Here is a 23,533-nt window from a genome sequence, read left to right on the forward strand (position 1 = left end):
GCAACGCTGGACCCTCCTTCCTGATGGCCTGAGTCCAGGCCGATGGCTGCTCCTGTGGAGCACAGGCAACTGGGGCCATTCCTAGGCCGGTCAGTCTCAGGCTCAGCATCCATGGCATTTCTTACGCTGGCTCTGTTTGCTGTTGGAGAGGAGTCTTGTTCTCTGTCCCACTGCTTCTGCCACATCAGCTCCTGCTGGTAGCTGCTGGCATAGCAGCTCTGCGCTGCTGCACGCTGCCCACGCTGCCCCACGTGTGTTGTGTCCTGGGTGCAGATGAAATGTGATGGTGCTAATGTTTTTCGTCAAAATAGCACCCAAAACAGGTGAGCGGAGAGGCCATTTGCTTTTCACCAGAGAGACTGGTTAGTAGTGCCCACCCCTAACACCCAAGAGTCCCTGTCCCATGGTCTCCTGTGACTCTTGCTCAGCTTGCACCTTACTAGGGAAAGCAGAAAGTGCTTTGACAAGCTGTGGTGTGCAGTGGGCTTACGTCCAGCTCCTGTGTTCCCATTCTTGCACCCTCAGCTGGGGGAATTGGTGTTTGGCTGTGATCCGTGCTTACACGTAGGAAGCCAGCTCTCAGCTGCACACTTAGCATTAGAGGTCAAGCTTTGGCCACGGGGAGGAAAATCTTAGAGCAAGTTCTTCTTGCATTTTTTTTACGGGCTTCCCTGGGTAGGTCAAGTAATTCCAGGCTGAGCTCCCACAATGTGTGAAGGACTGATTTCAGGCAGCTTCTGCCATCCCATGTCCCACTGTATAAAAAGAGGTCAGGGGAAAAAAGGAACACAGTCGCTGTGGAAATAAAAATAAAATAAAATGTCGGAGGCATTAGTACAGAAATATGGGTGGGAACAGGAGCTGAAACTCATCTGTTGAAGTGCTTGCAGGTATTCGATGTCACTTGGCTTGCTCATGGGGTTGGTGAAAGGTTCAGGGGATGTGTGTTTGGGCCTCTCTTGTTCTTGTCTGGTCTCCATGGGGCAGCTCACACTGGTCTCTGTGTCCCCTTTGCTTCCCATGCAGACATTTGACAAGCAGGGATTCCATGCTGGCACGCCACCTCCTTTCAGCCTGCCCTCTGCTCTTGGATCGACTGGGCCCCTGAACCCTGGTGCTGCCCCGGGTTATGCTCCAGCCCCGTTTCTGCATATCCTGCCTGCTCATCAGCAGCCTCATTCCCAGATGCTGCATCACCATCTTCAGCAAGATGGGCAGGTGAGTCGGCCCCTTCTGCTTCTGCAGTGTGTCCGAGGGCAGATTGCTCACACGCACATCCCACTGGGGTCTTGGTGGTTTTTGCTTTGCTTATTGGGAAAGGGCCTTGACAATGACAGCAGACTGACAGACTCAATGCCATTGGCCAGCCTGGGGAGGGAACCTCATGAAGTTCAGCAAGGGGAAGTGCAAAGTCCTGCAGCTGGGGAGGAACAACGTCACACACCACTATACGCTGGGCGCTAAAGCAGCTTGTCAGAAAAGGTCCTGGGGGTCCTGCTGAACACCAAAATGACCATGAGCCAACAACATGCCCTTGCCACAAAGAAGGCCAACGGTATCCTGGGCTGCATTAGGTGAAATAGCAGCAGCAGGTTGAGGGAGGAGATCCTTCCCCTCTACTCAGCACTGGTGAGGCCACAGCTGCAGTGCTGTGTCCAGTTCTGGGCTCTCCAGTACAGGAGAGACATGGATATACTGGAGAGTCAAACAGAGGGCCACAAGGATGATGAAGGAACTGGATCATCTGTCCTACGAGGAAAGGCTGAGAGAGCTGGGACTGGTCAGCCTGGAGAAGAGGAGGCTCAGGGGGGCACTTACCAGTGTATATAAATACCCGATGGGAGAGCGTAAAGGGGATGGAGCCAAGCTCTTCCCAGTGGTGGCCAGTGACAAGACCAGAGGAAGTGGACACAGACTGAAATACAGGAGGTTCCTACCCTCTGAATATCAGGAAACGCTTTTTTGCTGGGGTGGTGACCAAGCTCAGGCAAAGGTTGCCTGCGGAGGTTGTGAAGTCTCCATCCTTGGAGGTGTCTGGACATGGTCCTGGGCAGCTCACTATAGGTGACCCTGCTTGAGCAGAGGGGTTGGACAAGATACCTCGAGAGGTCCCTGCCAGCCTGTGAGTCTGTGAAGAGGCCATCCTGAAGTGGGGTGTGGAGAGATGGGCTGTGAGGTGTGAAGGCAAGGCAGACGCTGCTGTCCCCTGACTGTGGCAGGAGAGCAGGGTGCGAGCACTTGTACTGTAACTCTGGGGGGAAAATCAAGCATCCCTTTGTACGTTGCACGTCAGCTTCGATTTCTGATTTGGTTTCAACCAGCCCAACAGCCCATATAGTCCTTTACTCACTGTAAATGTTCCCTGGAAAAACAGTGTTCTGCATTAGAGTCCAGAAATAGGAAATGACTTCTCTCGCCGAATGTGTGACATTCTTGGCTGGTGCACTGACTCCGTTCACCTTGAGCGAGCTCCTTTGCTGTCCCCAGTCCTGCTGCTCTCCTTCCTTGTGCTCGAACCTGGCCGGGGGAAGGGGGGAGAGTGGTGCATCCCTGCGCTCCTTCTTGGTGTCTCTGTGGCTGTTCATCCCGGATTGTGAGAAGCAGAGATGTTGCAGAGCAGAATTGGCTCTGAGTGGATCAGGGGGGAGCATCGCTGCGTTGGTGGGTGTCAGGGCTGTCCCTGGGGGCGGCAGCTCTTCTGGTGACTTTCAGATGGGCTCGTCTTCCTGGGACCGTTGATGCCCACGTCTCCTTCCTTTCCGATTTCTAGGGTGGATCTGGCCAACGCAACCAACCCAGCACCATGCAGCAAAAGTCTCAGGCTACCAAAACCGCCTACGGCACTTCTCCATACTGGACAAACTAAATCTGAAACCGGGGAGAGGGGAAAGAATGAAAGGAGGAGAGGAGGAGGGGGGAAAAAAAAAAAAACCACAAAAGAAAAGAGAAGAAAAAAAAGACGAAGCCCATTCCTGGAGTTATTAGGAGAAGAAGTAACTGCTCAGCCAAACATCTGTGCGGGGAGAACTGCAGACAGCCATCCATCCTCCGTGTGACTCGCCCGCTTCCTCTTTGAGTTGCTGTTGTATGTAATATATTTATGTATGTATTTGTAAATGTAATAGAGCCTAAATGTGGTTTCCTGCATCTTGCAGCCTGTTTTATTTTCTTTGTAGAAAAACTAATTATTCATCTCCTATCTGCACCAGGGCATCCTTCCTTGTTTTGGTTCTTTTTTTGGGCTGGAGCCTGTCTATTTAATGCAGTTCTAAATGTAGGCAAATAAGAAGCCTGGCCCATCCCCCCAAAAAACAGAATCAAGGTGTGTCCTGTTGGTTTGATTTCTGATCCCAATATAGGTGTTACTTTAAAGAGGGAGGGGGGGTGGGGGGGGAAAGAAAGAAAAAAGTGTTTTGTGGGCCTTCCCCTTTCTTTCGTCCCCCCCCCCCCCGCCTTCATGCTGTGGAAGATGAATTCTCACGGGCAGTTTGGTCACTGTGGCCCTTGGTTGCAGCCTTACCTTTTGTTTCTCTAGCAAGAGACTTTGGATGGCTCAGTGTGTCCTGGAACCTCCTTTCCATCATTAGAGACAAAAACTATGTAGCGGTTTCTTAAATAAAAGTATAAGCTGTGTCTTGTACCTCTTTCTGCCCTGGGCCACCCTGGCCGGGAAAGCCAGAGAGACTGGATGGAAACTTCTCACTTTTTTTTAAAACAAAGACCCCAGAGGCAACTCCTGGTCCTTCTTGTCCTGCACCAGTGCGGTGAATGTTTTAGGAGTTTCATTTCTTTATAGCCCTTTCTCCACCTAATAAAGATCTGAGCATATCACTGCTGTTTGTCTGCATTTTCAAAGGCTCCAGTAGCAGTTTTGCTTTCACAGCCTGTCCCTTTCCACCTGCTCTGGCAACAAAAGGTTGGCTGGGAGGGGAAAAAAGCAGCAGATGGGTCTGCAGGGGATACCAAATACCACGACGAAGGTGAGTGCACCTCCGTGCTGAGAGCTCGCAGGCATCTGCAGTGAGGATGGGATCCTGGGCAGCAGCACCCTGGCGTCTCTGCTGTCCTCTGGCATCGTGCTCTGTCCCAGTCCCCGTGGAGCGGCTGCGATAGGTAAGGAGGGAGCGCAGCTGCAGCACTGCCCTGCTTTGCCCATGAGGTCCGTGGCCTCTGCCAGGAGGAAGGTCAGTGGTGAGGGCTCCTGAGGGGTGGCTCCTGCTCCGGAGCATCCTGGCCCTGTGCAGCATGGGAGGCTAGTAAATGTGAAGCTGTACGTGTCCCCGCAGCAGGCGAGGGGCTTTCTTGCACTTCCCAATTATGTTTCAAGACACACAAACAAAGTACATCTGTTTCTACTATAAGAACCACTTTTCTTCCTTAAAGTCACACTTCTAACAGCTTTCAGGTCCTGTGAGACCCTGTTGGCTTGGAAGGAGTCAGTCTGTCACCCAGTCCCCCACTTCCTCTGAGCAGCACAACATGAACTGGACTGGAATTCCTCTGCCCCAGACCGAACTTCAGCAGCTGCCGCAAGGCCTTGGCCGCTGCTGTCCCACTGCCACCAGCTTCGGGGCCTGAATGTCAAGGAGGGCGAAAATGTTTCTGCCGCCTGGGGACTTGCTGGGGACAGGGTCTGCCCCAGCAGCTGAGCCCACGGCGCTTATGGCAACCGCACCTCATTTACCTACCAGCAGAGCTGCTGCCTCGCAGGAGCTGTTCTTTGAAAAACAAACCCAAAGAACTTAAGTTTCTTGTTTATAGAAATCCACTGCTCTCCCACAGGGGTGGCTCGGTCCTTGCTTGTGTGTTGGGGTCCAGGAGCAGTTGGAAGTGGCAAAAGGCAACACTGGAGCATTGGTGCCAGCTCACGGCAGCCCCTGAGCCTCAGGTTTGTTGCAGAGCAGCAGCGAGGGTGATTTCCTCACAAGGACTGCAGCCAGTGTGTCTCTGCTGCCGCCAGCCGCACAGCGTCCCTCCGCAGCAGTGCCCGGAGGTGGTGGGCTGCGTTGCCCTCTGGCACCCTTCTCCTCCCCAGCACAAGGCAGCAAAGGCAACTCCAGCACCTTCCCGTGGGCTCCCCTCCTCTCCCACTCCCATCGAGAATTAACAGGATGTTTTCCCTGTTTCCTGACGCTGTTGGTTCCAGCAGGGCTCTTCTGCAGCAATTTCCTCCCTACTGCCCTGTGCCACAGGCTGAGGGCAGAGCTGCCATTGCTCACCTGCACTCGGCCACTGAGGAAAGGGGAAAAAAACCTGGGCAAGCAGCAGCTGCTGGGGTTCGCCCAGCGCAGGACGGGGGGCGCAGCTCGTCCTGCTTCTGGTACCACACCTGCTGGATGAAGCAGCTGCTGGCAGTTGTGGAGCCAGGCAGGAGATAGACCCAAGCCTGATCCCTGTGGTAAGGCCCAGACAGCACCATTCCCCTCCAACGTGGAGACTCCTCTGGGGTTGCAGCTGAAACGCTGTCCCCCTTCCTCCCGCAGGGAAGCAGGAGAGCCCTGGCACGGGCCACACTGGATGTTGCTGCAAAGTGCAAGTGCAACCCCTCTACACTTGTCCTGCTAACTTCAGCTTGACGGTAGCGGCGAGGCACTGCAAAAACAAACTTCTCTCTTGAGTCTGCAGGGAACAGCTCAGGGCAGGCAGGGCGAGCACCCCGAGGCGCTGGCATTGATGGCCTCAATTCCCCTGCCTGCCGCTGTGTGTGACCACTGCAGGAGTGCGGAGCTCTGGTTCCCTGACAGGAAACCAGCCACCATCAGCAGCAGCAGCTCTGCCCCAAGTCCTGCCTCCCTGTGGTGGTCACTGGAGACCATCGTCCCCCAGGTCTTCCCTGTGCTGCCTCAGGAAGATTAAACATAACAGCAGAGCTCATGGCCTTTCGCCAATGCGCTTCTCTAAATCAGGTCATTCTTTAGGCTTGGGTGCAGGCAGGCAGCTAACAGCAGCTTTATTTTTTCCAATAACCTTATAGATATTTATGTATAGGCATTGATGCTGGAAAAGCACTTAGCTTGTGAATAGCTGTTACGCAAAGCTTAATAACCCATGCAAATAAACCAGCTCAATTAACAGGGAAGTAACAGTACAGGAATATTTTCATTTCACATTTTTATTAGTAGACAGATGTGCAGAAAAGACAAAATATAACTACTGAAGGGGGAGACAACACAAAAATGCATCAGTTAATTCTTTCTGGTAAATTATGTTGAAGAAAAAAAGGAAAACATCTGGGATTTCATCTAAGAAAACTACTAAGAAATCTAGTGTACCCTGCTGGTTTCAGAATGGTTGAAAAATTGCATTTGAAAGGGCATGTAGTTGCAAATGTAAACGCTAATATTGGCTGAGACAGGAGAAAAGGGTTAAGAAAAAAACCCCAGAATACACAGATCAGGTAAACATTTTTCTGCAATTTCTTAAATAGTTTCATAAAAACCCTCATACTTCAGTTTGAAAAGAAACCAGCAAGTCAACAAGCAATGACACTGCACAGGACAGTGGGGAAAAGAAATCAGTCTGGTTAATGTGGGAGCTCTCAAAATAGGTTGCTTTTTCTCTTTAAAAAAGGGGTAACAGAAGAGTCATGATAATGCATTTTACAACACCAAGCTTGAAAATACAAGTCACTGGAGAGTATACAGTGAAGACGGTCAAAAGTACAAGGGAAATCCTGAAAGATGCAGTATGCTCATTTCAAACCACCGCCTCAGCACAGCCAGCGTTGCCACACTCTGCTCCATCACGCCCCAACAGTCCCCCCCGCCCCCAAAGCTGGCAGTCACGTCCCTGCCCCGCTGTGGCCCCGAGACCTGCCCTGCAGCCAGGAGCTCCGGAGACCCTTTGCCAACACCACCGCTCCCCTCCCCGGGCTGAGTGAAGCTGGGGGCTGCCCCACAGCAGCACCAAGTACAGGGGCAGCCCCCCCCCCCCGCCCCCCCCCAGCCCCACTGGCTCCAAAAAGCACCAGGGGCTTTGCTGGAAAGATGAGCTGAAGGAGCCCATGTGGGACAGTTCAGGAGGGTCCAGGTGCCATCCAGGTAACAGGCAAGCAGGAGGGCAGACAGTGGATGGGAGGAGCATGGTGGGAGGGGGAGAACCAGGTATCACCCCTTGGGCTGCGTTGACTCTGCTGGGGCAGAGGGAAGACCCAGCGGCACAACCTGGGGCAGAGGAGCTGCAAATCCCAGCCAAGCAGCACTTGGAAACCACATCTGCCTCGCTCATGTCCAGCGGAGCCCCACCAGCCTCCCTCCCCTCCCCAGGGGCTGCCTTCCCCTCCTCTCCCTCCAGGCAGACACCTGATCGCACAACAGAGTTTACTCCCACCAAAGCACCCCTTGGGGGACCACCGCTGGTGACGTACCATTGAAAACCCTGAGATATACAAGGGGGAGGCATAGAGAAATGCCTGAGCCCGCGGCTACCACCAGGGTGACTGCCTCGGAACTGGCAGGGAGGGAGGGGGGGGTCTCGCCCCAGCAGGGCCAGCACCCCCAGTGCTGCCAGGGCTCAGTGCTGCGGCCAGGGCTGGCTGCCCATCATGGGGAAGGTGAAATCAGGTCCCCGCACGAGAGCACGCTGCAACAGGTTGATGGTGCTGAGGGGGACAACTGAAGAGGGTTCTCAGAAACAAGCATGCAGGGTCTCCCTGCCCACCAGGGAGGACCCTAAGCTCTGCCAAAGGCTCCCCAAAACATGCAGGAGGCCAAGCTCAGTGCACCAGCTGAAGCATGCTGCTAAGTAGCCTGTCAAGCCCTGCTCCTGGCCACCCCTTCCAGCCAGAAAGCACTGGTTACCCCTCTGCCACAAGACCATACGCAATCGCCCTCGCCCCTGCCGGGCAGGGGAGAGCCCAGCACACAGCCATCATGTCCTCACTGCAGGCACAGGGACAGCCTGGTCCCCCCGGGCAGGCAAAGGGAGCTCTGATGCCTGCTGACCCCACAGGGCTGTGTTTGCCAGCACGCGAGACCAACACACGCAACAGGAAGAAGGCTCAGGCCAGCACTGGAGGTGGGCTGCAGGAAGCAAGGGCTGGACGCCAGCTCCAGGACAGGAGCTATCAGCCTCTCCCGCTGCCAAAAACAAGTCCAGGATGAATGTTGGCCCACGAAGCCCAGTGCTTCTGTTCTCCTCCCTCTGGAGAGGGGGAGCAGGCAGCAGATCTCAGTAGCATGGCTAAACTGAACTTTTTCTACCCCAACCTAGTCTGGAAAAAAAAAAATTAACAATAAATAGCAACCCAGGGCTCAGTTGCACAGACTTGAAGTGTTAAGTGTTTATTTTAGGGTTCATATCACAAGCCTTTTTCAGTGACAAAGCTGATTGTGCCCTCTGGGGTTCCAGGGGCCAGCTATTTCCTAACTTGAGCAGGCTGAAAAGGAATACTGTACCTTTCAGTGACATCCCATCAAGCTCAACACACAGTAGCTTTACACTCTCCGCCCCACACCTTATAAAGGAAAAGCCACCACCACAAGGCTAAATGAATGTACACACGCTATTATTGTAAATGGAGCAGCTAAACCTTGGCAATTTGCTTTGTGTGGATTTTTTTTTTCTTCCCAGTAAATGCAGCACTTGAGCTCCCGAAAACCCAGCTTCCACTGGGTTTATTCCAGCTTTAAATACATTAAACATCTCAATGCAAGACTGTATTTAATTCAAGAACCTAAATGCGAGCAAACCTCTTTCGCTGTGAGCGTTTTGTAGAGAAGTGAAAAGGGGAAGTTTCTTTTTTTTAAAAAAAAAAAAAATCATACAGTGATAAAGGGTTAAGAATGCAAGAATTCAGATATTCTGTGAAGGGTCTCTAAGAGGTCCATAAAAAAGGAGCAAAACGATCCATACAACAGGAGACAGCAGGAGACGAAGTTTGTTTTTTTGTGTTTTTTTTTTTTTTTGATCCCCCCCCCCACTTTTTTGCTCGACTGCTGCTAGATTACCGCTGCTCCCTTCTGGCCTGAGTCGGCAGGGCAGTACAGGGACGTAGAGGGAGCAGGTCACGACTCCTCGTTGCCAGAATCATCGTCATCGTAACAGTCGGCATCCTCCTCCTCCTCATCTTCGTCGTCAATGTCATCATCATACAAGTCGTCGTAAAGCAAATCTGAACTGTTGTCATTGGAAGGCACTTTAGTTTTGATGCAGTACTCTGCCAGCGTAGTGGGGACCTTCACGCCGTCCTTCTCTGCCTCGGCTTTGGTAGCCAAAACCTGCTTCCTGCAGGGAGAAGGACACAGCAACATGGGCAGGGCCCTGTGCCAGCGCGGATCAACTGCCCCCCTCCCGGCCAGCCCCAGCCCCAGCCCTGCGCTCCCGGCAGCTCAGAGCTGATGTTTGTCCAAAGCACCACAAGCAGCACTAGCAACAGGCCTCGCTCCCGCAACCCCGGGGCTGGGAGCGCTCCACAGGTGTTTGCAGCACACGCGCTCTCAGCAACACGTGAAATCAGTTATTCTACGGGGCGGCACATAAGAGACCCGACAGCGCTCTGAGCAATTTTTGCTCCATTTGCCACAGAAGGGATGGTCAGGGACATCCCAAGACGCAGACACAATCCCGGCGCTGCCTGGGGCTGTCAGCAGACAAGTGTTTCCCGTCATCCCAGGACAGGCCCTGGCTGCCGCCTCCCAGGAGGGAGAGGAGCAGGTGGCAGCCTGTCCCTTCACCCCCTGCTCCTCCCTCAGCCACGCTCCACTGATGGAGCGCATCCAGCTCCGCTGAAGCCAAGGGAGCTGGAGGGGACTGAGATGACCTCGCAGGGGCCCTGCGTAGCTCCAGCCAGGGCTGTGCACAGCATCTCCAGCTAGAGGAGTCCACGCTGACATGGTCTTGCCCCAAGCCTTGCCCATCCGCTGCTCTACAGCGGCCCTGGCTTGAGTTTATGTCATCCTCCCTACAGCACCTGATGAACCTACAACTTCTCAGAGGACAGTCAAGATTGGACACTGCTTCCAGCTCTGCAAATGCCTGGCAAATCCTGCTGATATTCCTTCGAAGTGGGAGGGACAAGATCATGATTCATGAGTGCATTAAGCACAGCATTAGCCGGATGGAGTCAGATTGAATCACACCCCAAGCAATGCAGGCAGTGCTCAAAGGCAAGCGGGGACTTCGACTGGGATTTACTAGCAGCCAACAGGTTTTGCAGGGCATTGTGCCAGATCAGTCTGAAAAAAGAACAATTTAAAGACAGATCAGCCCAATCCTCCTGCTTCGTAAGTTTACACTGCTTCTAGGTGCTGAAAATCCTAGAGCGAACAGAAGCGCGGACTTGGAATAAAGTGGTAAAATTCATTTCCAAGGAAGCAACCACAGCGAGAAGCTGGTTTCAGCAAATTCTGCAAGCAGCCTGTTTTACGGGATTCAAAGCAGGAGGCTGGCCGCACAGCGTCACACGTGGCAAAGCTTACCTTATGATTTCAGCATACTCCTTGTCTTTTCCTTTACTGTCCCTCCATTTCCTGAACATGACTGACGCATCCACGTTGGCGGGAGAGAATGTGTTGGGCTCATTAAGCAAAGAAATTACACTCAGTAAGATAGTCCTGAAAAAGGCAACCACAACAGCAGAGTCAGAGCTAACGCATTCCCAGATTCTGGATACCGACAACTTCTTTAGGTGATGCATCAGAAACTTGTTTAAACTCAAAACTTAAGCTAAGGACAATACTTGAAAGGACAGCAGATATTTATGAGCCTCATACCCTGGCCACCAGTGATGGGAAGGTGACACAATATAAACCTCAAGGATCTCATCTGGCCCCAGACCACCATCTCTGTGCACGTGCTTGTGACAGGGCAGTAGGCAAAGCCAGGATCAGCCCAGAATTCGGCTCGTCCATGCCACCCGTGGATGGTGCAGGGCTGTAAACCTGCTTGGTGAGCCTGTTCCTGGTGACATGCAGCCTTCCAGCAGAAACCCAGGCTCTTTGCCCTGCCCTGTGTAGGGAGAAGGGCCACTAGCCAAGGCCACCAGACCAGGCTGCACTGCCTTCCCTGCCCCACCACCTGTCAAGAGGTTGAAGCTTCAGGCAGGTCTCACCTCTCCTCAGCTTGTGCATCACCACAGCTGCTGCAGCAGCACTCGGGCACAGCACAAGGAAGACGCTGCAGATGTTTTTCAATGCCCAGGCAAGCCGCCAAGGGCCCAGCAGGATTTGGCTGCTGGTACTCAGCAAAGCCAACATGAGCCAGTCCCGTAACCCCCGGCTGACAGACAGCCTGCCTGGATTTCTAACAGCACAGAGACAGCTAGCTGCCCTGCAGACACCACCTCCCTTGCCCAGACCCTTCCCCTGCATTTCCTGCAACCCTTTGCACTGCAGAGCCTCAGCCCTTCGCTGCTCACACGGTGCCACAACCAGCACAAGACTCAACAGCGAGTCCCATCGGGCAGCTCCGCACAGCCGGCCTCCTGGCTGTAGCTACCACCGCAACAGCTTCACATGTCCGAGGTGGACCTGCTGGCAACAGCTTCCGATTTAAACAGAAGAACAAGAGACAAGGAGTAAGTCTTGAAATACAGCAGGACATAGCAACTGCGTTGCAGAACTTGACTAGAGGAGACTACAGCCCCGGCTGTACTTGCACTGATTTGGAGGGGGGGACGTTCGGAGCAGCGCATGCTGAGCACATCTACCAAATCATATATCTGGGACACAGTTCCAGGAAATGCTTGGGTCATTTGGATGCAGAGTTTCTTGAAATGTTTTGAAGCCAAACACTTCTGTCTGGCCAGACTGTTCAGCACAGCTATCAGAAGAGCCTTATACAATTTATTTTCCAAGATACATAATTCAGTAGGAAAAGAACAGCAGCTCCGGAAAAAAAACCTGTCTGATCAGACTGGAATGATGGGCAGAAGAGAAACCGCTTTCTACTTCATCTCAAGAATTCATTTAAAAGCCTTTAGTTCTTGGCAAACTGTCTGTAAAGCCAGCATATCAGCTCCAGCATCACTGCAGCAGCTTTACGGTAGAGCAAGCAAAGCCCAGGGAAGGCCATGGACAGGAATTCATGTCTGGATTTGGCATCTGATCCACCACACTTCCACCAGCAAAGACAGGAGAAAGAGCAAAGAGCCCGTTTCCACTGTGGTGCTCCAGACTCCAAAGTCACTGCAAAGCTACCTAAGTACACCAAGGCAACTGTCTGTTGGAGGTGAAGCTCTCTGCACCCCGCTCCTGGACCAGCGCGTTCCATCAGCTCCATCACTGCTGATACCTCAGGAGCCGGACAGTCTGCTCCGACTCAAACCCCGCTGATGGGGGCAAACAAGGTGAACAAAGCAGAGTAACAGGAAGAGATCCCAGCATGTGGCATCTGACACGACCAAAACCACAAAAAAAAGTTCAGCCTCATGGGACTGAAAACATCCTCAGCATGAGATACGCACTGCGCTGGACTGGACACAGAGGGACCCTCTGCAGCACAGTCAGGGACCTGTCTCTTTCTCGGGCGAGGTTGGTCCAGCACATTCCATGCAAGCTGGTTGCGTCCAGGGTGGGGATTTCAAGCCCGCCTTCTGTTTTCTTACCTTCCCCACCCCATTCTGGGGAACAGTGAGCCAGACGAGGTGACAGTGAGGTGGATCGAGAGCTGGCTGAGTGACAGAACCCAGAGGGTTGTGATCAGCGGCACAGAGTCCAGTTGGAGGCCTGTAACCAGTGGTGTCCCTCAGGGGTCAATACTTGGACCAATTTTGTTCAATATATTCATTAATGACCTAGATGAGGGGACAGAGTGTATCCTCAGCAAGTTTGCTGATGATACCAAGCTGGGAGGGGTGGCCGACACTCCGGAGGGCCGTGCTGCCATCCAGCGTGACCTGGACAGGCTGGAGAGCTGGGCAGAGAAGAACCTAATGAGGTTCAACAAAAGCAAGTGTAGGGTCCTGCACCTGGGAAGGAAGAATGCCAAACACCAGTATAGGTTAGGGGCGGACATGCTGGGAAGCAGCTCTGAGGAGAAGGACCTGGGGGTCCTGGTAGACAGCAAATTATCCATGAGCCAGCAGTGTGCCCTTGTCGCCAAGAAGGCCAATGGCATCCTGGGCTGCCTAGGGAAGACTGTGGCCAGTAGGTCGAGGGAGGTCATTCTCCCCCTCTACTCTGCACTGGTGAGGCCACAACTGGAGTACTGTGTCCAGTTCTGGGCTCCCCAGTTCAAGAGGGACAGGGAACTACTGGAGCGAGTCCAGCGAAGGGCAACCAAGATGATTGTGGGACTGGAGCACCTCCCTTATGAGGAAAGGCTGAAAGAGCTGGGACTCTTTAGCCTGGAGAAGAGAAGGTGGAGGGGGGACCTGATTAATGTTTACAAGTATCTAAAGGGTGGGTTTAAGGAGGACGGAGCCAGGCTCTTTTCAATGGTTCCCAGCGACAGGACAAGGGGCAATGGGCACAAGCTAGAACATAGGAAGTTCCGTTCAAATACGCGGAAAAACTTCTTTACAGTGAGGGTGACAGAGCACTGGAACAGGCTGCCCAGGGAGGTTGTGGAGTCCCCTTCTCTGGAGATTTTCAAGACCCGCCTGGATGCAGCCCTGAGGGATGTGCTTTAGGCAACCCTGCTCTAGCAGGGGAGTTGGACTAGATGATCTCTAGAGGTCCCTTCCAACTCTGAAGATTCCGTGATTCCGTGATTGTAAGTGTTTTCAGCGCTGTTGCCTTCAGAGTGAGCGCTGTTGCCTTCAGAGTGAGTCGCCTTCCATCACTTTACCAGCAGGGGAGAGCAGCCAGCAGAGGCTCAAGGAAACAGAGCTTTTAAGTCCCTTTTTCTCTCCATGTACCAACAGAAGGCTCACGCAGATGAGTTTCAGACAAAACAGACATTATGTGGACTAGATGGTGCTCCCGACCAGCACATCCTGTTGTATACCTTGTTGAAAAGGTGTATTTTTTCCCCCCAGCTGCTATCCACATTGTAGCCTCTCAGAGCCACCTTTAGAGGTAGCTATAGATTTGTCCTAGCGCATTTTTGCCACCCATTATAAAGTAAAAAGTTTTGGCTTAGACTGTGCTGACACTTATGTTAGTGCATTGAGCTGGCTGCAGAAACTGTCCAAATCAGTCAAATTCAGCCAAAAAAGCCAACCACAGTGGGCATCCTTAGGAAACAAAGCAACAGTGAGACAAGGCATCACCTCTCTTCACAAGATACAGATGTACCAACATCTTGAATATTATGCTCAGTTCTGGCCAGTGCACCACAAAGGCCAGAGGGGAGACGCGGGAGATACAGAGAAGGACAACTAAAGTGACCAAAGAGCTTCACCTCCAAGCCCTGCCACCACTTCCCCGGCTTTACAGGACTTGGGACATGAGAAGAAAAGCAGTATTCTCTGGCACACAGATCACAGCTGCATTCCTTTTGCTCGACGTTTGCTGTATTTACTTATGCCCGCCTCATCTCGCCCTGAGTGATGGGAAAGCCGACGCTGACTGTGTTTAACAAGTTTAATGAGTACGCTTGACACAGTAGCAGCGGAAGCACAGGTGCTCTCAAAGTTGAAGAATGACATTCCCCCCCTTCAGACACTTCAGCCATGGTTGTCTGCAGCAAATGGTCAATACTCAGCAGGATTTACAAAATTCCGCAGCTGTAGAGGAGACGCAGGTTATGCATGCAGCTCTCTTTGCAAACACGCTCCCCTCCTGCACCTCCAGCCCTGCTGCCTCCTGTCTGACACTCTGGAGCCTTCCAAAGCCAGATGGGACCCCAGCAGGATGCCTTTCTATCGGTACTCAGCCCAACGAGAGATGCTGGTAGCAGGCTAGCAGTTAAGGAGAAGTTTTATTTCCATTTGCTGATACAGCTGAGGAATGTTTTCTCCGCAAATGTCACCCTTAAGCCCAACACTTTCCAAGAAAGTAAGCACCAAAAACTACACCGTGGTAAGGGAGAGCAGAAATCAGAGACCCAGCACCATGAGAAGTTTCATGTCAATCTTCAGGGTTATATAAAATTAAATACTCAAAATGTGTGTGCAATAGAAGCAATGAATGCCTAAAGCTGTTTCCTAACTAGGAGCTGAGGCTTGTCACCTAGTGAGTTATTTACTGGTTGTGTTTTGTAATTCAGCTGGTGTTTCAAAAAAAGCGGACAGGTTAGCCTTGAATGCCTCCGGTACTTAGTGATCCCTCGTTTTTTTGTCAGGAAGAAAGCTACCTGGGCTAGCTGCTCAAGATACCATGCTGCAGAACAGGAGACAGGCAGAGACAAATACCAGAACACAAACAGTAGACACGATTATGCACAAAGTTACTCCTACTGAGCCTGAACACTCAAAAGTTTCCACTAGTGGTATCTTGGAGGAGGAAGAAAAAACTTAAGTGCAGGCATAACACATAACATAAGCCAGACATGGGGCTGCAGGGTGTGCCCCGTTCTTATGCTGGTGTCAGACAGCAGTGGTGGGCACGCCTGTGGGAGATGTGCCCAGGCAGAGGATCTGCTCTGCTTAGCAGTGGAGCTCAGGGAGGAGGTAAGCAGGTTGAGGGCCATCAGGAAACCTGAGCGAGAGACAGATGCTTGGAGTCGCACCCTGCCTCCCGTGATAGAAAGCAAGCAGGCAGACAGAGCCCCGGCTATAGAGAACTCTCTCCGCCTGACTGAACATGATGACTTGGAGGACAGGGGGCAATGGAAGAAGATCCTGCCCAGCGCAACAGGCACCACAGTCGCAACTGCCCAGCGACTACCCCACCTTCCCCAATACCACTGTGTAACAGCTACAGTGCTCTACAAGGGAACCTGGACAACGATGAGCATGATATCAGTCGCCGTGGAGACCAGCTTCAGTGCAGGTAAGGCCTCACTGGGGAAGGGGATCGCGGCGGATAAGGCCGGCAAAGGGCTCTTTTGAGGGCTCTTTCGAGGGCTCTTGTAGCCAGGAAAGGCGGCTAGCTCGTGCCGAAACCGGCAGCTCGGGGGTGGGCTGCTGACGCGGCAGGGGCAGAGTCAGCGTCACACGCGGCAGCTCTAAACGGGTGGTCCCGGAGCGCAGCGGGCGGCCGCTGCGCACCCAGCACGCGGGTGGCCTACGTGGGTCACCCAGGGCGGCACCGCAGTGCGAGCGAACGGACAAGGAGCAGCATTCCGTACGGTGGGTCACTGGAAGCCTTGAGTCTAAGGTAAGCAGAAGCTGGGCAACCACAAGCAGAGGAACATCGGCGTGCAAGGGCACCGGCTCAGGGCGCGAGGGAAGCAAACAGCAGAGATCCTCCATCTCCCGGCACGAGAAAAGAACATGGCCGCAAAACAGTCAAAAGCTTCTGCGAGGAAGAACGTGGGAACTCAGACTGAGCTCCTCTGCAAGCATGTGGCTGTGCAGGTCTCGGGCTGTAATGAATGCCTGAGTCTGGCACTGCTCCCACAGGGTTCCAGAGACACTGTGTGCATACGGTGCGATCAAGTAAATGATCTGCTCAGGAAGGTGGTTGAACTGAAGGAAGAGGTAGAAAGGTTAAGAAGTATTAGGAACTGTGAAAACGAAATAGATTGGTGGAGCCATACCCTGAGGCAAAGGCAGCAGGGAGAGGCTCTATCAGAAGTGGATGACCCACTTCCCTCCTGTCACCAGGCAGAAGGAGAAGACTCAAGGGATAAGGGGGAGTGGTGTCAGATCCCTCCTCGGAGAGGTAAGCGAAACCTCTCACAGCCCCCCTCACCATCCCAACTGCCCTTACGTAATAGGTATGAGGCTCTGGAAATTGAGGACCAGGCGATTGAGGATGGAGAAGCTGATCCATCCAGTGAAATGCACAGTGCTCGTCACTCACCCCCACGCCTCAGGACGTCCTCAACAAAGAAAGAAAGAAGGGTTATTGTAGTAGGTGACTCCCTTCTGAGAGGAACAGAGGGTCCTATCTGTAGACCGGACCCATCCCACAGGGAAGTCAGCTGCCTCCCTGGGGCCAGAATTAAGGACATACGGAGGAAACTCCCTTCCCTGGTCCAGTCATCAGATTACTATCCGCTACTGATATTTCAGGTAGGCAGTGACGAAGTAGGTACCAGAAGTCTGAGGGCAATGAAGAATGACTTTAAGGCCCTGGGACGGCTGGTTAAGGGATCGGGAGCACAAATAGTGTTCTCCCCTATCCCACCATTTGCAGGGGTAGACGAGGGGATAAATAGGAGGAGCCAGCAAATTAACTCCTGGCTCCGCGACTGGTGCGTCCGGCAGGACTTTGGCTTTTTTGAACATGGGCTGATCTACAGGAAACCAGGCATGCTGGCATCAGGCGGGGGAAGCCTAACCCGAAGGGGAAGAAAGAGACTGGGACAAGAATTAGCAGGGCTTATACATAAGGCTTTAAACTAGGTTTGATGGGGGATGGGGACGAAACCAGGATCACAAAAGTGGTGCCTGGGAGCAACATAGCAGTGCTCATGGGTATAAGTGATAGCAAGGTCTTGCAGCCTGTCTCAGCGATGGTGGGGGATAGTGAATTGTGTGGCAGCATAGACACAAGGAGTAGTGATAATTTGGTAACTACAGTAGTGTCCGAGAATGATCAGGTGCAAATCAGGGCCTGTCCCCCCAAGAAAGTGGTAGGACAATTAACCCAACTGAAGTGCATCTACACTAATGCACGCAGCATGGGGAATAAAGCAGGACGAGCTGGAGGCCATCATGCAGCAGGGGAACTATGATGTGGTTGCCATCACGGAAACGTGGTGGGAAGACACACACAAGTGGAGTGCTGTAATTGATGGCTACCAGCTTTTCAGAAGGGATAGGCAAGGGAAGAGAGGTGGTGGGGTGGCCCTCTATGTTAGGGGCGGTTTTGAATATCTGGAACTCAACACCGTGAATGACAGTGTTGAGTGTGTATGGATAAAAATCAAGGGGAAGGCCAACAAGGCAGATATCGTGATGGGAGTTTGTTATAGACCCCCTAATCAGGATGTAGAAACTGATGAAGTATTCTATAAGCGGCTGGCAGAGGTCTCACGATCATCTGCCCTTGTTCTTGTGGGGGATTTCAACTTCCCGGATGTCCGCTGGGAATACTACACAGCAGAGAGGGAACAGTCACGGAGGTTCCTGGAGTGTGTGGAGGACAACTTCCTAACACAGCTGGTGAAGGAACCTACTAGGGGAAGTGCCCTACTGGACCTACTGTTTGTTAACAGAGAAGGTCTTGTGGGGGATGTAAAGGTTGGAGGTCGTCTTGGGCAGAGTGACCATGAAATGATAGAGTTTTCAATTCTTGGTGAAGCGAGGCGGGGAGCCAGCAAAACTGCCACCTTGGATTTCCGAAGGGCAGACTTTAGCCTGTTTAGGAGCATGGTTGAGAGTGTCCCTTGGGAGGCAGTTTTGAAGAGCAAAGGTGCCCAGGAAAGCTGGTCATACTTCAAGAAGGTGCTCTTAGAAGCACAGGTGAAGGCCATCCCCATGTCCCGAAAGACGAGCCGACGAGGAAGAAGGCCAGCCTGGCTAAATAGAGAGCTTTGGCTGGACCTCAGGAAAAAAAAGAAGGCTTACATTCTCTGGAAAAGGGGCTTAGCAACTTATGAGGATTATCAAGATATAACAAAGCTATGCAGGGGGAAGATTAGAAGGGCCAAAGCTCAATCAGAACTCAGCTTGGCCACTGCAGTTAAAGATAACAAGAAGAGATTTTTCCAGTGTATCAACAGAAAAAGAAAAACTAGGGAAAATATAGGTCCACTGATGAATGAGACGGGTGCCCTAGTGGTGGAAGACACAGAGAAGGCAGAGTTACTGAATGCCTTCTTTTCTTCGGTCTTCACTGATAAAGCCGTCCCTCACGCATCCCATACCCTGGAGTCAAGGGGGAAGGTCTGGAGAGAGGAAGATTTTCCCTTAGTTGAGGAGGACCGGGTCAGAGACCACTTGGCCAAGCTGGACATTCATAAATCCATGGGCCCTGACGGGATGCACCCGCGAGTGCTGAGAGAGCTGGCAGATGTTATCGCTAGACCACTCTCCATCATCTTTGAAAAGTCATGGGGAACAGGAGAGGTGCCTGAGGACTGGAGGAAGGCTAACATCACTCCAATCTTCAAAAAAGGCAAGAAGGAGGACCCAGGGAACTACAGGCCGGTTAGTCTCACCTCTGTCCCTGGGAAGGTAATGGAGCGACTCATTCTGGATGTCATCTCCAAACACATAGAGGAACAGGAAGTTATTGGAAGTGGTCAGCATGGATTTACCAAGGGCAAATCATGCCTGACCAACCTGATAGCTTTCTATGATGTTATAACGGGTTGGCTGGATGAGGGGAGACCCGTAGATGTCATCTACCTTGACCTTAGCAAGGCTTTTGACACTGTCTCCCATAACATCCTCATTAGGAAGCTGAGGAAGTATAGGCTAGACGAGGTGACAGTGAGGTGGATCGAGAGCTGGCTGAGTGACAGAACCCAGAGGGTTGTGATCAGCGGCACAGAGTCCAGTTGGAGGCCTGTAACCAGTGGTGTCCCTCAGGGGTCAATACTTGGACCAATTTTGTTCAATATATTCATTAATGACCTAGATGAGGGGACAGAGTGTATCCTCAGCAAGTTTGCTGATGATACCAAGCTGGGAGGGGTGGCCGACACTCCGGAGGGCCGTGCTGCCATCCAGCGTGACCTGGACAGGCTGGAGAGCTGGGCAGAGAAGAACCTAATGAGGTTCAACAAAAGCAAGTGTAGGGTCCTGCACCTGGGAAGGAAGAATGCCAAACACCAGTATAGGTTAGGGGCGGACATGCTGGGAAGCAGCTCTGAGGAGAAGGACCTGGGGGTCCTGGTAGACAGCAAATTATCCATGAGCCAGCAGTGTGCCCTTGTCGCCAAGAAGGCCAATGGCATCCTGGGCTGCCTAGGGAAGACTGTGGCCAGTAGGTCGAGGGAGGTCATTCTCCCCCTCTACTCTGCACTGGTGAGGCCACAACTGGAGTACTGTGTCCAGTTCTGGGCTCCCCAGTTCAAGAGGGACAGGGAACTACTGGAGCGAGTCCAGCGAAGGGCAACCAAGATGATTGTGGGACTGGAGCACCTCCCTTATGAGGAAAGGCTGAAAGAGCTGGGACTCTTTAGCCTGGAGAAGAGAAGGTGGAGGGGGGACCTGATTAATGTTTACAAGTATCTAAAGGGTGGGTTTAAGGAGGACGGAGCCAGGCTCTTTTCAATGGTTCCCAGCGACAGGACAAGGGGCAATGGGCACAAGCTAGAACATAGGAAGTTCCGTTCAAATACGCGGAAAAACTTCTTTACAGTGAGGGTGACAGAGCACTGGAACAGGCTGCCCAGGGAGGTTGTGGAGTCCCCTTCTCTGGAGATTTTCAAGACCCGCCTGGATGCAGCCCTGAGGGATGTGCTTTAGGCAACCCTGCTCTAGCAGGGGAGTTGGACTAGATGATCTCTAGAGGTCCCTTCCAACTCTGAAGATTCCGTGATTCCGTGATTGTAAGTGTTTTCAGCGCTGTTGCCTTCAGAGTGAGCGCTGTTGCCTTCAGAGTGAGTCGCCTTCCATCACTTTACCAGCAGGGGAGAGCAGCCAGCAGAGGCTCAAGGAAACAGAGCTTTTAAGTCCCTTTTTCTCTCCATGTACCAACAGAAGGCTCACGCAGATGAGTTTCAGACAAAACAGACATTATGTGGACTAGATGGTGCTCCCGACCAGCACATCCTGTTGTATACCTTGTTGAAAAGGTGTATTTTTTCCCCCCAGCTGCTATCCACATTGTAGCCTCTCAGAGCCACCTTTAGAGGTAGCTATAGATTTGTCCTAGCGCATTTTTGCCACCCATTATAAAGTAAAAAGTTTTGGCTTAGACTGTGCTGACACTTATGTTAGTGCATTGAGCTGGCTGCAGAAACTGTCCAAATCAGTCAAATTCAGCCAAAAAAGCCAACCACAGTGGGCATCCTTAGGAAACAAAGCAACAGTGAGACAAGGCATCACCTCTCTTCACAAGATACAGATGTACCAACATCTTGAATATTATGCTCAGTTCTGGCCAGTGCACCACAAAGGCCAGAGGGGAGACGCGGGAGATACAGAGAAGGACAACTAAAGTGACCAAAGAGCTTCACCTCCAAGCCCTGCCACCACTTCCCCGGCTTTACAGGACTTGGGACATGAGAAGAAAAGCAGTATTCTCTGGCACACAGATCACAGCTGCATTCCTTTTGCTCGACGTTTGCTGTATTTACTTATGCCCGCCTCATCTCGCCCTGAGTGATGGGAAAGCCGACGCTGACTGTGTTTAACAAGTTTAATGAGTACGCTTGACACAGTAGCAGCGGAAGCACAGGTGCTCTCAAAGTTGAAGAATGACATTCCCCCCCTTCAGACACTTCAGCCATGGTTGTCTGCAGCAAATGGTCAATACTCAGCAGGATTTACAAAATTCCGCAGCTGTAGAGGAGACGCAGGTTATGCATGCAGCTCTCTTTGCAAACACGCTCCCCTCCTGCACCTCCAGCCCTGCTGCCTCCTGTCTGACACTCTGGAGCCTTCCAAAGCCAGATGGGACCCCAGCAGGATGCCTTTCTATCGGTACTCAGCCCAACGAGAGATGCTGGTAGCAGGCTAGCAGTTAAGGAGAAGTTTTATTTCCATTTGCTGATACAGCTGAGGAATGTTTTCTCCGCAAATGTCACCCTTAAGCCCAACACTTTCCAAGAAAGTAAGCACCAAAAACTACACCGTGGTAAGGGAGAGCAGAAATCAGAGACCCAGCACCATGAGAAGTTTCATGTCAATCTTCAGGGTTATATAAAATTAAATACTCAAAATGTGTGTGCAATAGAAGCAATGAATGCCTAAAGCTGTTTCCTAACTAGGAGCTGAGGCTTGTCACCTAGTGAGTTATTTACTGGTTGTGTTTTGTAATTCAGCTGGTGTTTCAAAAAAAGCGGACAGGTTAGCCTTGAATGCCTCCGGTACTTAGTGATCCCTCGTTTTTTTGTCAGGAAGAAAGCTACCTGGGCTAGCTGCTCAAGATACCATGCTGCAGAACAGGAGACAGGCAGAGACAAATACCAGAACACAAACAGTAGACACGATTATGCACAAAGTTACTCCTACTGAGCCTGAACACTCAAAAGTTTCCACTAGTGGTATCTTGGAGGAGGAAGAAAAAACTTAAGTGCAGGCATAACACATAACATAAGCCAGACATGGGGCTGCAGGGTGTGCCCCGTTCTTATGCTGGTGTCAGACAGCAGTGGTGGGCACGCCTGTGGGAGATGTGCCCAGGCAGAGGATCTGCTCTGCTTAGCAGTGGAGCTCAGGGAGGAGGTAAGCAGGTTGAGGGCCATCAGGAAACCTGAGCGAGAGACAGATGCTTGGAGTCGCACCCTGCCTCCCGTGATAGAAAGCAAGCAGGCAGACAGAGCCCCGGCTATAGAGAACTCTCTCCGCCTGACTGAACATGATGACTTGGAGGACAGGGGGCAATGGAAGAAGATCCTGCCCAGCGCAACAGGCACCACAGTCGCAACTGCCCAGCGACTACCCCACCTTCCCCAATACCACTGTGTAACAGCTACAGTGCTCTACAAGGGAACCTGGACAACGATGAGCATGATATCAGTCGCCGTGGAGACCAGCTTCAGTGCAGGTAAGGCCTCACTGGGGAAGGGGATCGCGGCGGATAAGGCCGGCAAAGGGCTCTTTTGAGGGCTCTTTCGAGGGCTCTTGTAGCCAGGAAAGGCGGCTAGCTCGTGCCGAAACCGGCAGCTCGGGGGTGGGCTGCTGACGCGGCAGGGGCAGAGTCAGCGTCACACGCGGCAGCTCTAAACGGGTGGTCCCGGAGCGCAGCGGGCGGCCGCTGCGCACCCAGCACGCGGGTGGCCTACGTGGGTCACCCAGGGCGGCACCGCAGTGCGAGCGAACGGACAAGGAGCAGCATTCCGTACGGTGGGTCACTGGAAGCCTTGAGTCTAAGGTAAGCAGAAGCTGGGCAACCACAAGCAGAGGAACATCGGCGTGCAAGGGCACCGGCTCAGGGCGCGAGGGAAGCAAACAGCAGAGATCCTCCATCTCCCGGCACGAGAAAAGAACATGGCCGCAAAACAGTCAAAAGCTTCTGCGAGGAAGAACGTGGGAACTCAGACTGAGCTCCTCTGCAAGCATGTGGCTGTGCAGGTCTCGGGCTGTAATGAATGCCTGAGTCTGGCACTGCTCCCACAGGGTTCCAGAGACACTGTGTGCATACGGTGCGATCAAGTAAATGATCTGCTCAGGAAGGTGGTTGAACTGAAGGAAGAGGTAGAAAGGTTAAGAAGTATTAGGAACTGTGAAAACGAAATAGATTGGTGGAGCCATACCCTGAGGCAAAGGCAGCAGGGAGAGGCTCTATCAGAAGTGGATGACCCACTTCCCTCCTGTCACCAGGCAGAAGGAGAAGACTCAAGGGATAAGGGGGAGTGGTGTCAGATCCCTCCTCGGAGAGGTAAGCGAAACCTCTCACAGCCCCCCTCACCATCCCAACTGCCCTTACGTAATAGGTATGAGGCTCTGGAAATTGAGGACCAGGCGATTGAGGATGGAGAAGCT

At 52.4% G+C, this 23,533-nt stretch overlaps 2 protein-coding genes across 13 annotated transcripts in view; one reads left to right on the forward strand and one right to left on the reverse strand.

The window, feature by feature from the left end:
* UBAP2 (ubiquitin associated protein 2) overlaps window positions 1–3,828 on the forward strand; it is a 159,174-nt gene extending 155,346 nt beyond the window's left edge. For all 12 annotated transcript variants that reach the window (XM_054186417.1, XM_054186420.1, XM_054186419.1 and 9 more), the window contains 2 exons: window positions 1,027–1,218; window positions 2,771–3,828. In XM_054186417.1, the coding sequence (XP_054042392.1) occupies window positions 1,027–1,218; window positions 2,771–2,866 (288 nt within the window). In that variant the 3' untranslated portion in view covers window positions 2,867–3,828. The remainder of the gene's footprint in view (window positions 1–1,026; window positions 1,219–2,770) is intronic.
* Window positions 3,829–6,094: 2,266 nt separating this feature from the next.
* LOC128902326 (ubiquitin-conjugating enzyme E2 R2) overlaps window positions 6,095–23,533 on the reverse strand; it is a 69,279-nt gene continuing 51,840 nt past the window's right edge. Inside the window, exons 4-5 of the mRNA XM_054185115.1 lie at window positions 10,419–10,553; window positions 6,095–9,225 (exon numbers count right to left, since the gene is read on the reverse strand). Of these exons, the coding sequence (XP_054041090.1) occupies window positions 9,006–9,225; window positions 10,419–10,553 (355 nt within the window). The 3' untranslated portion in view covers window positions 6,095–9,005. The remainder of the gene's footprint in view (window positions 9,226–10,418; window positions 10,554–23,533) is intronic.

This window comes from Rissa tridactyla, chromosome Z, assembly GCF_028500815.1.
Source record: "Rissa tridactyla isolate bRisTri1 chromosome Z, bRisTri1.patW.cur.20221130, whole genome shotgun sequence".
NCBI lineage: Eukaryota > Metazoa > Chordata > Aves > Charadriiformes > Laridae > Rissa > Rissa tridactyla.